The following is a 14181-nucleotide window of genomic DNA, read 5'->3' as shown; positions in this document are numbered from 1 at the left end:
TAGTTTTTTTTTTGGTTTATTATGGTATTAATATTTTGGATATTTTGTTTGTTGATGCAGATTGAGTAAGTGACTTGGATAGTCGAAGGTCCACTAGTGCCTATGTATTTACTTTGTTCAGAGGAGCAATGAGTTTCTTCAATAGAGGTAACCTACAGTTGCATTATCCACCAATAAAATAGAGTATATGGTTGTTACACATGCCTCTAAGGAGGTGGTTTAGTTACAAAGACTTGGTAATGGTATTGGTTTTGATTGTAGGATAGTGAGGATTGGATGTTACAATGAAAGTGTCATATTATGAGCCAAAAATCCTATGTATCATGCTCAAACTAAACATGTTGATGTTCAATATCACTTTGTGTGAGAGATGATTGAGAGTGGATAGGTCTTGATTGAAAAATTTGACACTTTGGATAATGTGGTAGACTGTCTCACAAAGCCAGTGACAATGGATAAGTTCTATTGATGGCCATGGGCCTTGATTATTGTATTTGATTTATTTTTTGGTATCTCTATGGGGTAATTTACAATGTATGATGTCAATTGGGATAATGTTAGGATTTAGGTACCACCGACCTTTAAATACTTTGATTTATTATTTTCCTAATATCTATTGTAATTTACCCATAGCAAGTTAAACTATTTAACCAACATTGGTGAAAGAGACCTTGTAAAAGAAAAATTACTTTTATCAGTTGTCTTCTAGGAAAAGCACAAAATAGCAAGTTGACACCTTTTCAAAGCTTCTACTTTGAGATGGTTGGACACTTGTAAGGGGTGGTTCTAATAGCACCTATGATATTAATGATAGTCATGACTGATATTTATGATAGAATCCTTACATAGATACCCATGCATGATAGATGCCTTATGGCAACTATAAGAGCATTTGTAAGAGACTTTTTTGGGGTTTTATGACTCATTTCACAAAGATACACATGATTTTTTATAGGTGGTTCAGTAGCCTATTGTTTGGTGATACCATGGTGGTATTGATCCTAACAAATCTCTATAAATTGGGGCCTTGAGCTAGAGTTATTCATTTAGTCCTATTTAGTTTCCAAGATAATGAAGTGTAGCCAAACTTTTCGAAGGTCTACAAGAGAAGTGTATTTCTCTTCTAACCTTCGTTTGATTAATAATATACTTGCTTCTGTTTTTGTGGTGGATTTTTTTCCTGAAAAGGTTTCTCCATATAAATTTAGTGTTTCATGTGTTATGGTTTTCTTCTTGTTTTAATTCTGCAATCACTTTGTTAAGGGTTTATCTTTAGTTTTGGATTTGAAATAATACCGAATTTAAAGTTCATATTGCAATCTTTCTTCACCTTGTTTTACAACACTACTTACCAATATTTCAAATGTTTCCCAAAATTCTAGAATTGCTCAATATGGTTTGAGCAAGGTGCATTTGGGAAGTAAGTATACTTCCACATGTCAGCTTGCTATGCTCTAGCATGTTCTTAACTCCAATAAATCTTCATTGTAAGAGCATGTAAAAATTAAATATTTGTTTGAAATACCAAATTTTTAAACACCTCATATTCACAACAATACTAGAATTTTAATGCTACACCATTTAGATTAGAGTATGAATTTAAGATTATTGTTATAAATGTATGATTGATTAAGATTCATACACAAAAATAAATTTCTCATAATATAGTCATCTTTACTAATCATTCTAAATCTATTAAATGGTGATAAAAAATTAAAGAACAACCTAATAAATTATTAGGAGAGTATAACTCTTAAATTAAAATTATAGATATATATAATTGATTAAAGTTCATACACAATAGACTATTTTTCCATGAAATGGTCGTCTCAATCGAATCATTCTAGATCTATTGAATTGTAATAAATATTGAAGAATGACCTAATCTATGGTGATTAGATTGAAGAATGGCCTAATTCAGTGGCGATAAAGTCTCTACTTTGAAATGTAACTCCCACTTTAGTACCATTTCTCTATCTGGTGGTTATAAAGTCGCCCTCAAAGAGGACGGGCTTACTGCATATTTGACTGAAAATCTATTTATACCCACAGCGACTTTGACGAGATATGTCGATTACATTTGATTTTGTAGATTCAAAATATATATATATATATATATATATATATAATGTATTTTAATTAGAAAAGAGTTCTCAAAAGATTATGATGTTGCGAGGAGTTCAATTATTTTTACTATGAGATAAAAATCATCAAAACCTTAAAATCATTTTCACTTAAAGGAAATTGGATGATTAGTTTAAAGAGTAGCAAATATCATTACACAAGATATAAAATTTAGTGTTAAAATAATTAAAATTATATGGTATTGAAGAGAATCAAAGTTAAAATAGGTGATTATATAATTTTTATTTGATATATGATTAATTAATTAATGAAAGAAATTAATATTTTAATTAATTTGAATTTATTTTAGATAAGTATTTAAATAAATGTTAAAAAGGATAAATAGGGATAGATATTAAGAATTTTGTATGAAAAAAAAATTGTATTTTGTGATAGATGTTTAGCGAATAAATGATGAAATTTATATTTCAACATATATTAGTAAAGATGAATATTTTTATGCAATGTAAATTTAGTGATTAATGGTGAATTTTATTATTTATTTTTATACATTGAAGATTTTAAGTTTTAATAAATGAGTTGTAGTTTACCAAGTGTCAAAATTAATTAGATATCTTGGATTCTCTTATTTGTAGCACAAAAATGTTTTCATGACTCTAATTATGTGTCTCATTTCTTTAAAAACTTTTTCACCTATTTGTTTCTAAATTTTGTGGTTCTTAAAAAGACTAGAATGTTTTGTTATCAAGTAAAATAAATTTATAATTTAAAAACTAAATTCAATTTTAATTATATTGCTATTAGAGATGCTACGAAAAATGTGACAATCTACAAAGACTCTTTAGCCATACTACTACTAACTATCCACATCAAAATGAACCAACTAATCTATAAAGACAACTCACCTAACAATTGAAAAGTACACTCAATTTCAACAATATTTCGATTAGTAGTATATCATACTAATTAGACAATGAACTCAATTTTAGTAATATTACTATTAAAAATGCATCATACCAATTGAACAATACACTCGATTTCAACAATACTACTATTAGAAATGCGTCACAATGCAAGCCACCTACCAATTGGACGATGCAACAAACAAAAAAACTCTATATAAGTGCATTAGCCTTGGGAAATTTGTACGCTTCTAAATCCTTCTGTCTTGTTATTATAACTTCCAAAGGTCTCACCTTACAGCTAGTTTTGTTTGTGTATTTTGATTGAGTTTTTATAACCATCTGTGCTGTTGTATTCTGTTTTGAGGATTTGATGGCTGGTCTCAAGTTTAAAGTTACAAGGCAGGAAGCAGTCCTAGTGGCTCCTTCTTCGCCCACTCCTAAGGAACACCTCTATCTTTCCAACATTGATGATCAAGCGGGGTTGAGATTTCACATTCCTCTGGCCTTCTTTTATAAGCATAGCTTTCTGAAAGAGGACCAAGATCCTGCCAAAATCATAAGAAAAGCACTGGAAAAGGTTCTGGTGCATTACTATCCTCTTGCTGGAAGACCGAGAGAGGCGGCGGCTGGGAAACTTACGGTGGAGTGTACAGGAGAAGGTGTTCTGTTCGTTGAAGCAGATGCAGATGTTACTCTCGCTGAGTTTGGAGATCTTCACCAGCCTTTTCCGTGCTGCAATGAACTGCTGCACGACATTCTCACCCCACAGACTGTCATCAACTCTCCACTTCTTCTCATTCAGGTTTGTAAATCTTATTTTTGCTGTCTGATAATAGTATTATAAAAGTTATATTATGAATACTTAATAAAAATTAACTAATTGTAAAACAAGCTCAAATTTATTTTTAAAAATAAATTATTAAGTTAAATGTTTAAAAATATTTAAAAATAAATAAAAATATGATTTCAAAATAATAATAATAATATTTCATTTATATATGGATAAAATAATCTTTTTAAGTATTATAAATCTTATACAAATTTTATTAGATAAGTTTTAAAGAAATTTTAATAAAAAAAATGTTAACGAAAGAAAAATTGCTAAGGAGAAAATTAGATAGACATTTGTTTTGGTAAAACACACTCATTTCTTTTGTGATGTTGTTGGAGGATATGGTATGAAATGGACAAGAATATTTAATATAATTTAATAGAGAACTCGTCTATTACTAATATAAACATTAAGTGCATTATGGATTTTCAAAAGTAAACAATATTTTATTTACTTTTTAGAATTTAAAGATTGAAAGTACTAAATAAGAAAACTTAATTATTTGTTTTACTATAAAAAATGTGAAAACTATTTCAAGAGGGATATTGTTCTTATAGAAGAATTTTTTTTTATGGAGAGCATCTCATAGGAATGGGATTCCATCAATGCTGACTCCTTTGGGTTAACAATGATTTTTACAATGACCAAACTCAACTAATTAGTACCCATTTTTGCACATTATAGTTTTATCTACTCAAGATCATTCTCTTGTTAAATCTCCTTGAATTCATTCTTTTAAATTATTCATTAAAGGAATTAAAACTCTTCTAGACATATTTGATAGAGCCAACAAGAATTTTTAAGGTCATACGTTAAGGGTAAGTTGAAATCATAGCTATCCAATTAAAATTGAGAGACCTTTTAGATTGTTAATTATGTCATTCATTCTAATATGGATCAACAAAATTAGGATTACATACTTGAAGTCATAGTAGAAAGATTTGAAATAGTATCTTAAAACACAATTACACAATTACAAACCCCTTAAGGAATATCAAAACCAATGGTTGACCAATTATGTCACTATCAACATCTCTATTATTCTTTTGGTAGTTTCATCAATAGTTGTAAACTATTTGGGTGGTCAATTCTAGCCTAAATTTGATTGTATGGCACATTATTGATCAAGGTTTTCCACTTAAATCTCATTTTTGTCATCTAGAAGTTCGTAATTATCATTTCCTTTTCTATGGACACCTAAAGATCCTTGAGATTTTATATCCCAGGTGGTTTTGAATTAAATCTTAAGAAGCTTAGAGTTATATACATGATTTCTTAAAGAATCTCATGAAATATGGTTTTGTTGAATGATTGACCTTATCTCTGGTTGGCTTACTTAGAGCATGGAAATTCTCTTCAATATTTGGAAAAGATATAAATTGAATTATCTATTTAGGTCGATAGGAAAATAATTATTTTTCATTGTATAATAAAGCTAATATTTACTTTAATTTTCTTATACATGTTAAGTATAAGATCATACTTTGGTGCTACTAATAGAGTTTCTTGATTTCTAGGCTGATGCTCTTTGTATGATTCCTAGAGTTCAAACTCAAATATTCTCTCATAGTTGTATGTGTGGTTGTGGTCAGTTTGTAAATGAGATTATGAATCCCAATGTCAATGCTCTCAATTGCAAGTATCTATGGATTATGCTACTTGTAGTAAGTGATAACACTATTGGATACCTTTAATATATTATCATGGATATTATGCTATTGTTGGGATGGGTTTTTTAAGGTTCCCTAACTTGGAGTTATAAATTTACCCTATTTATGCTCCAATAATTATTGAGAAAAATTAGGAGCTTGAGGGTGCTCTTTGTGAACCATGATATTCCTCCTAGCAGTATTGATGTCACTACTTAATAACTCTTTTTTTTTCATAGATAAAATTAGGAGAGGGCTGATCCTGTTAATAACTGCTTAACAAAAGAAACAAGTGGTCTCTTAAGGAGTGAGAGCCTATTTAACTAGAGAACTAGTTGACAAAAAGGACCAAAACCTAGCTGATAACTAGAGCCTAACAACTAAAAACCAAAAAAAGAAGAAGATTAAACTATAAGACAATAAAAATAAAAATAAAAATAAACACCCACACTACCCATTGTAGACATAAACCAATGGTCTCCTTGACAGGGGTCTTTTCAATTTTATAGTATTGACTCATCACTTTCACTTTCTTAGAGAAGGAGAGTCTCTTGTTCAAACCTTTTCTTGAATAAATAGCAGGTAACTCTAGTGTATCTTTAACCCTTAACACCCATGACTCCATCACAATGACAAGAGATGATTCCATATGTCATTTCTTATTAGCATGCCTTCTATCACTTTTCTCTTGCATAGCTTGAAGAGTGATGAAATCTTTCCTTCTCATTTCATTGTTTAAGGTCATCATCTCCTCCATCTTCCTTTTGAGGATTGCATGGTCGTCTTCAAGATCATATATTACATTCTTTGTCTCCCTCTTATTATCATTTTCCTCCACCCTTTCGTCAAGCTCCTTCATTTCGTCTCTCAACCCTTCCCACTTCTCTAGTTTATCTGCCAAATATTTAGCAACCACCTAGACCTTTTGATCATTTTCATTCATTTCTTAGCTAGAAGCTCTAATATCTACCTCCATGAGAGCCTCAATCCTATTAATTTTCTTATCCGATATGTTGAGCTAGCTAAGCAGCTAATGAATTATGGATTCCTATCTATTGTAGGCATCACAAAGTTCATTGACCTTTTTTGCAAGGATTGGTAAATCCCATTTCTGTAGGAAGCTAACAAGGGAGGAGGAAGGGGAGCCAATTGAGGGGGTAGAAGGGGTGAAAAAATTATCAATAGGGTTATTTAGAGTCCACTATGACCCAATAGACTAGGAGGAAGTAGAGTCCTTAAAAACATTCTCCTCTGCCTCTAGCTCTTAAAATGTGCATTCTATAATGGGAGGGGAAAAGGGTTTCTTATTTTTAGTTGAATTTGTAGGTTTAACCTAGGTAGGCAACCCTTTGACCTTAGGAATAGAATTTGTGGCTCTTCTCTCTAGGTTATCTGAAACTTCAACAAATAGGGTGGGATTAGGGAGAGGAGAAAAGGGGTTAATAGTAGGCCTAGTAGTGGTGGTCAGGTTTAGATGAAAATTATATCACTGCTAGATAAGCCTCTAGTGTAGGGGAAGGAAAAAATTTTCTTTGGAAATTCCCAAAGACTGGGAGATGGACAAAAAAATATAGTAAAGGAAATTCATCATCACACCATATGTAAGGTAGGGTGATAAAGGGTCTCCCTATATGATGCCTCTATAAGATGAAAACTAACCTTGGATAATACCCTTGACTAAAATAGAAAATATGAGTGAGTAGAAGAAGGCCTCCACCATCTTTAAAAGTTTATCCCCAAAACCATATTTATGAATAACCCTAGAAAGGAAGGGCCATGACACCTTGTCATAGGCTTTGATATATCTACTTTGAGGAGCATATTCTTTTTTTATTCTAGTCTCCATATAATGGATAGATTCATGGACCACAAGAACAACATTAGTGATATGACGACCAAGAAAAAAAACTTTTTGATGTTCATGAATCGTAACGAGAAGTTCAAAAAGAACATGTATAAGGTATTGCAGAGACTTATAGGCTTGATTGCCATTTTGTTTGCCCCACTTTTCTTAGGAACCAACACAATATAGGTATTTTTGATCTCTTTGAGAAGACTCGCTGAGGAAATAAATTCCCTTACAGCCAATATGACATCCTTCCCCATAATGTCATAGTATTCTTGAAAAGAGAAGAGGAAAAAAATATTTGGACCTAGATTTGAATGGGACCAAGGATAATACCACCACATTGAATTACTCATCAATAAAACAATGTTCTATTTAATTATGATCTTTAGGGATTAAAAGATTTGAGATAACCTAGAGGAGCTTCCTTGAAATCTCATTAACACCTAGACCTGAGATAGGACAGTTGAGCATAGAGAAGAAGTAATTTGCTTCTTCCCTATGAATGTATTCCTCTCTTTAGAGAGGAGTACCATAAAATATAATCAAATCATTAATTTTATTCTTTTTCTATGCCTAATACTAGATTGGTGTAAGAACATAGTATTATTGTAACCTTATTTCACCAATTGGATATAGGATCTTTGTTTTCAAAAGAGATTGTCTTTTACAAAAATATTGTTAAGAGCTTCCAAAAGACACTTTTTATCCTTAATTTTGTTAAGAGTAGACCCAAAATGTTCCATATTCTTTTGCAATTCTTGGGGTGGGGATTTCACATCTTTTTTTCTAGGTGAAAATATTACCAAAGGAATAATGACTCCATATTCTCAAGTTCTTCTTCAATAATTTTAGTTTGCAAGTTATATGAACATACCTATGCCCTTAAAATATTTCTTCACCATTGTGCTACCATATCTTTTAAGTTGGGGTGATGAGATCACATGAGTTCAAACTGAAAAAGATAGAATAAATTAGGTCTATCCAAAACCTAGTGAAAGAGAATAGGATAGTGGTTTGAACCAAAATCAATCTCAGAGAAAAGATGACAAGAGATAAAAATATCCCAACAGGAGGAAAGTAATCATCTATCAAGATCAACTTGAATAAGACCATCACCTACCTTGGGTTTGACCAAGTAAAATTTTTACAATCTAATTCTAAGTCAACCAACTTACCTTTAGATAAAAATTAATGAAGGTCTTGCATATTGTCTATGAAGTCAAGATTTTTTGCAGTTTTTAGAGGGATATAGAGGGTATTACAATCTACCATTATAATCTAGTTAGAGTTATATTAAAAAATTGGCAAATAAAGAAGCAAATTCCAAAACATTATTTTGAAGACCAAGTTGGTAGGCTTGTAGACATTAATGGAAATCCACTTCACTTTATAAGTACAATCCTCAAAGGAAATTATTTGAATTATTTTTTCCTAGCTCCTAAGTGTCCCATTAAGAATACTAGGTTTCCTCATAGTAGCCAAACATCCTAAACAACCATCAACACTCATAGCTATGGAATTTGAATAGGGACAAATGAAGTTACACACCTTTTTTGGAGGCATCAAAACTAATTTTTATTTCTTGACAAATAAAAATGTTTGGATTCAACTCTTTAACTAAATTTTTAACCAAAATCTACTTATCGGATCCATTTAGTTCATGATTGTTTTAAGTTAAGATAATCATGTGTTTTGTTTTCAAGATCATAACTCCTCCAGGGTACTTTATCTACCATTAGCCACATCTCTAGTTGCATTATTTTTCCTCACCTCTCTCGTAGACATCCTTCTCAACATCTATATACTTCCTATCATTCTTTAAGGAAGGACTCAAAAGAGACTATGAGGAGGAGGTTTATGTCAAGCAACTAATAGCGAGTTTGTCAGAAGTGAAATCTTCTTTTGTAAGAGTGTGAGGTGAAATGATCACCACATCACTAGATCCAAGGACTAGTTATCCTATTAAGAAGGAGATCAAGCACAAAGAGAAGTGATGAGCCAAGTTGAAAGCTTGGAGACAGTCACAAGATGTGAGAACTCTTTAAGGATATTTGGAGCCACAAAGGGAACAATATTAACAATAAGGAGTACCAGGGCTTTATCTTCAACTCCTCTACTAACATGAAGATTAACTACCTCCTCCTCTAGGGTATTCTTTAGAGAGATAACTACCTCCAAGGAGACGTTGGGAGGACAATATAGCACCCCATTTACTGGGGAGTCCCTGGTCAAGTTAAGAGCCAACAATAGTGATGACTCAAAACTCACTAACTTCAAAGGAGCTACAACTTTTTTCTCTTCTTTCTTTCAAACTAGTTCCATAGGCTTAAAACTAGAGCCAAACACCCCAACATATAAGGAAAATATTATCAACCCTTTGTCTTTCACATTGTGGGATACACCTTTTTTATCACCTTTGGGACAATGAATGCAGAGATTGCCTACCAAAGAACAATGAAAAAAAAAGGGAGTCAAGTTTTAAAATTCCATTAGCTAAGTCCAAGACCCCAAGTAAGATTTCAATTCAATCAACAAAGATAATAATTATAAACCCTTTGTCTTTCACATTGTGGGATACACCTTTTTTATCACCTTTGGGACAATGAATGCAGAGATTTCCTGCCAAAGAACAATGAAAAAAATAGGGATTCGAGTTTTAAAATTCCATTAGCTAAGTCCAAGACCCCAAGTAAGATTTCAATTCAATCAACAAAGATAATAATTATCAACCCTTTGTCTTTCACATTGTGGGATACACCTTTTTTATCACCTTTGGGACAATGAATGCAGAGATTTCCTGCCAAAGAACAATGAAAATAAAAGGGAGTCGAGTTTTAAAATTCCATTAGCTAAGTCCAAGACCCCAAGTAAGATTTCAATTCAATCAACAAAGATAATAATGATGCAAGCACAATATTAGACAAAAAATGTGCAAACACTAATCAAGACCTTTGTTTGGTAATAAAATATGAGGAAGTGAACTGCCCAAATGAGTTGGGAATACCAAGTATGATTTATTCATCCCAAAATTCAAAAGCAATCATGGGAGGTAGACCCACGTCAAAATGGCACTTGTCAGGCAAACCTTTGGGTTGAAACTTGGATGGTAGTTTTAGAAAAGAAGTGGCGACTTCCCAAAGAATTAGAGCCTAGAAGAGAAAATATGAGTGATTTCTTCCTTGAGAGATAAAGAGAAACAAAACATAACTTTAGGAAGAGTTGAAACAAATAGAATACCCTTCATTAACCACCTAGCTATTGTCCACTTTTGAACCAAAGAAATCTCTAGACGTCTACCTAGAAACTTTCCCACCAGAGAGTTCTCCATCTAATGTAAAAAATGGTTCAAAGATTGGTCCTTTATATTTAAGCATGTGCCTTTGTTGGTATGATCAATTGAGACCCCATCCCAACAATCATTGTTGAAAAGGTCCTTCCCACTTTTCTAAGGGTTGTTTCCATCTAATTCCACTGAGGAAGTCTAGGACCCACCACACTTTATCTTTGCATTGACATCCTTCATATCAAATGTAGAATGGGCCCCAAAGATGGACCCACCTACACAAAGGAAAACACCTTTGATATGGATTTTAGGGAATAGGAGAAGAATTCCCACACAATATTCCTCGTTCTGAGATAACATCTACAAGGTTCCTGAATCTTTATCACTCATATGATCCTTCTCCTGCACCTTCTCTCTTGCGCCTATACCCAAAACTTGCCACCCATCGCTTGTAGAGTGCATTTAGAACTTCCTACTTTTTGCAATCAACAGAATGGTTATAATAACTCTATTTTGTTACTAATTATTAGAATTAAATTTATTTTGAATATTTAAATTTTTTATTTAAAATTTGATTCATTTGATATAAAGTATAAAAATATCGTTATAATATTTTATTCCTTTTCTATGGATAGTAAATTATCATATTGTTAATTAATTAAAAATATTTTTAAATTATGAACAATTTAAAATGCTGGGTAAGTGCAAGAACATGAGTCCCACTTAGGGGGAAGTCCATGCATTGGGAAACGTGCTACTAGGAATGGGGGCCCATTTTTAAAAAATGGGGACCCATTTAGCTTTGGGCCCCCAAGGCAAAATGAAACAGGACCTGAGGCGAAAAATAACAAGCCCCCAATACTTTTCAAAATGGGGGCCCGCTATGTAAAAGAAACAAGCCTCTGTTTTCAAGAACACTTTTCCCCCTTTTTTTGCCCTAGTTTCCTTATTCTTTTTGAACAGTTGCAGTGAAGAGGCAAGAAGAAGAACGGGCCCTTGTTTATAAAATGGGGCCCCATTTTCTGAAAGTTGATCCCATAGCTTGCCTTTTGCCTTAGTTTTAGGTCTAGGATAGGCATGGAATGCCCAGATCTTAGACTTGGACCTGCAAATTCAAACTTGGATCAATGAAAGCACAAATAGAGACTTTTGCAATATTTTACATGCCTGTTATTAGAGATTTTTTTTCAGGAAATTAAAACCCATTTCACATTATACTGTGTAGATTCTGAATATGTAATTTTTTTAAAATTTTGATTATTTTCTCTATTTTTCATATAATTTATACTGAATTTGGCCCATAAACTTGAAATATCAACTAATTTTGTTTATTTAATAACTTTTTTTTTTAAATGTTTTTTGAAAAAAAAGTATATGTCATCAATCTATACAAAAATTCTTATCTATTTAAAAAAAATAAAAAAAATGACAAGTTTAGGTCAAATTATGTGGGCCGTACATGTCAATTTTTTAAAACGATAATTAGGGCCAATAAAAAAATAATAAAAAATAAAATATTAAAAAAAAAATTAAAAAAATATGCTCATCAATATTGAGTGTGTTACAAATCACTTTCCAAGATGGTTTGAAAAAAAACTTTTATTTGTGTCAAAACGTGTGGGTCATACACGTGCATGGTATGGTCCTGAAACCGACATTTTTAAAAAGTGGTTTTTAGAAATTTATTTTGAAAGTCAATTTTTATTATGTGGGTATTAAAATAAATTACATATTTGGAAAGTAGACTCACAGGGCTATATTTTGTATTACTAAATTTTTTCAAGATTCAATCTCTAAGTGCTTCAAATTTTCAGCTCAATTGTGGCAAAATCTGAAAATCAAGGAAAACACTTCTACTTTTTGACCAAAAAATGGACTTAGCTTCACTGACCCTGCATATTGACTCTACTATTTCTTTTCATTTAATCTTGTTTCTAATTTTAAAACTTTCATGGACAATGGTAAACCCAAATGTATGTAAACTTCTATTCTTCCTCAAGTTGTTTAGTGATAATGAGTATATTATATCTTAAACCTTATTTTTAGCTGGAATTGTGCTTAAATTTTGTATTACTGAATTGATAATTACAATTGATAGTATTTTTTCTCAAATCACTAATATGAGATACAATTTTCTCATGATTTTGTAGGTAACACGACTAATATGTAAAGGCTTTATATTTGCCATGGTAACAAATCACATCATAGCAGATGGTTTGGGACTAGCCCAATTTCTAAGAGCTCTTGGAGAAATAGCCATGGGAGCAAGTGACTTGTCAATTTCACCAGTATGGAAAAGGGAAATCCTCAAGCCTCGCTTGAAACCCTCAATAAGCTTACCTCTCTATGAATATGAAGAAGTTCAACAAAAAATCATATCAATAGATGCAGATGATTTGAGCCACGCTTCTTGCTTCTTTGGGCCAAAGGAAATTGAGTACCTGAAAAGAGAAGCCGGCATGAAAACCTCAACTTTTGAAGCATTATCAGGGTTCCTATGGCGTCTAAGAACCAGAGCCCTCAACATGGCAACAGAGCAGGAGGTGCGGTTTATGTTCCCAATAGAAATCCGCTCTATATTTGAGCCCCACCTTCCACGTGGCTACTATGGCAATGCAATAGTCTTTGCCTGTGCCAAGACCACAGCTGGAATGTTATTAAACAATCCCTTGTCATATGCAGTAAATTTAATTATCAGAGCCAGAACAGTTGTTAATAATGAATACATACGATCGACAATAGACATGATGGAGGTCAAGGGGCATCCGCATTTCACTACGGTGGGGAGTTTTATTGTTTCTGATCTTACCAAGCTTCGACTTAGAGATGTGGATTTTGGGTGGGGGAAAGCAGTTTATGGTGGACTTGCCATAGGTGGTGTCGGAGCTATACCAGGCATTATTACCTGGTTTATTCCTTATCAAAATAACAAAGGAGTTGAAGGAAAAGTAGTTCCGATCCGTTTGCCCTCTCATGCCATGCAAAAATTTCAACTAGAATTAGCAAAGGCCATGGGGAAGGAAGCTCCCCCTTTTATACGATCGCTCATATGAAAATCTACAGATAGTATAGTTTAGTTCAACTCATATGAAAATCTACAGCTAGTATAGTTTAGTTCGACTTGTATGATCTGCAAAATAATACTTCTATTTTAAAATATGGCTATAAGAAATTATAAATAAGTTTCTATATCTATGTTTTCATTTAGAGTATTTACTATGGAATAATATGTTCTTGCATTATTGGGTGAGGTTTAAATATAAGATATTTGTTACGAGAGGGATTAGTAGTGGAGGTTAGTGGGGCTCTATTGTTCTTATAATAGTTGTAATTATAGATATTCAGTATTAGTATTTTATATTTAAAATGTAATGGGCATGTCACTAAAGTCTTTTAAGATTAATTGTCTAATAATAAAGAAGATAATATCAATAAAGTTTCAAGAATATGAGTTGGTAGGCTTGGACTTTTGGAATGCAATTGAATTATAATTTGATAGATGGATCAATTTTCATTTAATAGTCTTATGCTTGTATTACACAAATTTGCCAATAATATTATCTCAAGCAGCCATTTCT

The 14181-nt window shown here is 32.2% G+C and overlaps 1 protein-coding gene across 1 annotated transcript; it reads left to right on the top strand.

Annotated features, from left to right (window-relative positions):
• The first annotated feature begins 3231 nt into the window (after positions 1 to 3231).
• On the top strand, positions 3232 to 13882 carry LOC131036009 (benzyl alcohol O-benzoyltransferase). The gene is made up of 2 exons (XM_057967798.2): positions 3232 to 3792; positions 12754 to 13882. Exons 1-2 carry the CDS (start codon positions 3361 to 3363, stop codon positions 13654 to 13656), a joined length of 1335 nt encoding a protein of 444 aa, XP_057823781.2. The 5' UTR covers positions 3232 to 3360; the 3' UTR covers positions 13657 to 13882.
• The last annotated feature ends 299 nt before the right edge of the window (positions 13883 to 14181 follow it).

This window comes from Cryptomeria japonica, chromosome 3, assembly GCF_030272615.1.
Source record: "Cryptomeria japonica chromosome 3, Sugi_1.0, whole genome shotgun sequence".
Taxonomy (NCBI): domain Eukaryota; kingdom Viridiplantae; phylum Streptophyta; class Pinopsida; order Cupressales; family Cupressaceae; genus Cryptomeria; species Cryptomeria japonica.
The sequence above is the reverse complement of the archived record's forward strand: the minus strand, read 5'-3'. Positions and strand labels throughout refer to the sequence as shown.

Bases quoted from the DNA above. Each gene is read 5' to 3' on its own strand.
- LOC131036009 (XM_057967798.2), top strand. From the start codon at position 3,361: ATGGCTGGTCTCAAGTTTAAAGTTACAAGGCAGGAAGCAGTCCTAGTG. The intron at 3,793-12,753 runs GTTTGTAAATCT...ATGATTTTGTAG, and splicing joins CTCCACTTCTTCTCATTCAG to GTAACACGACTAATATGTAA.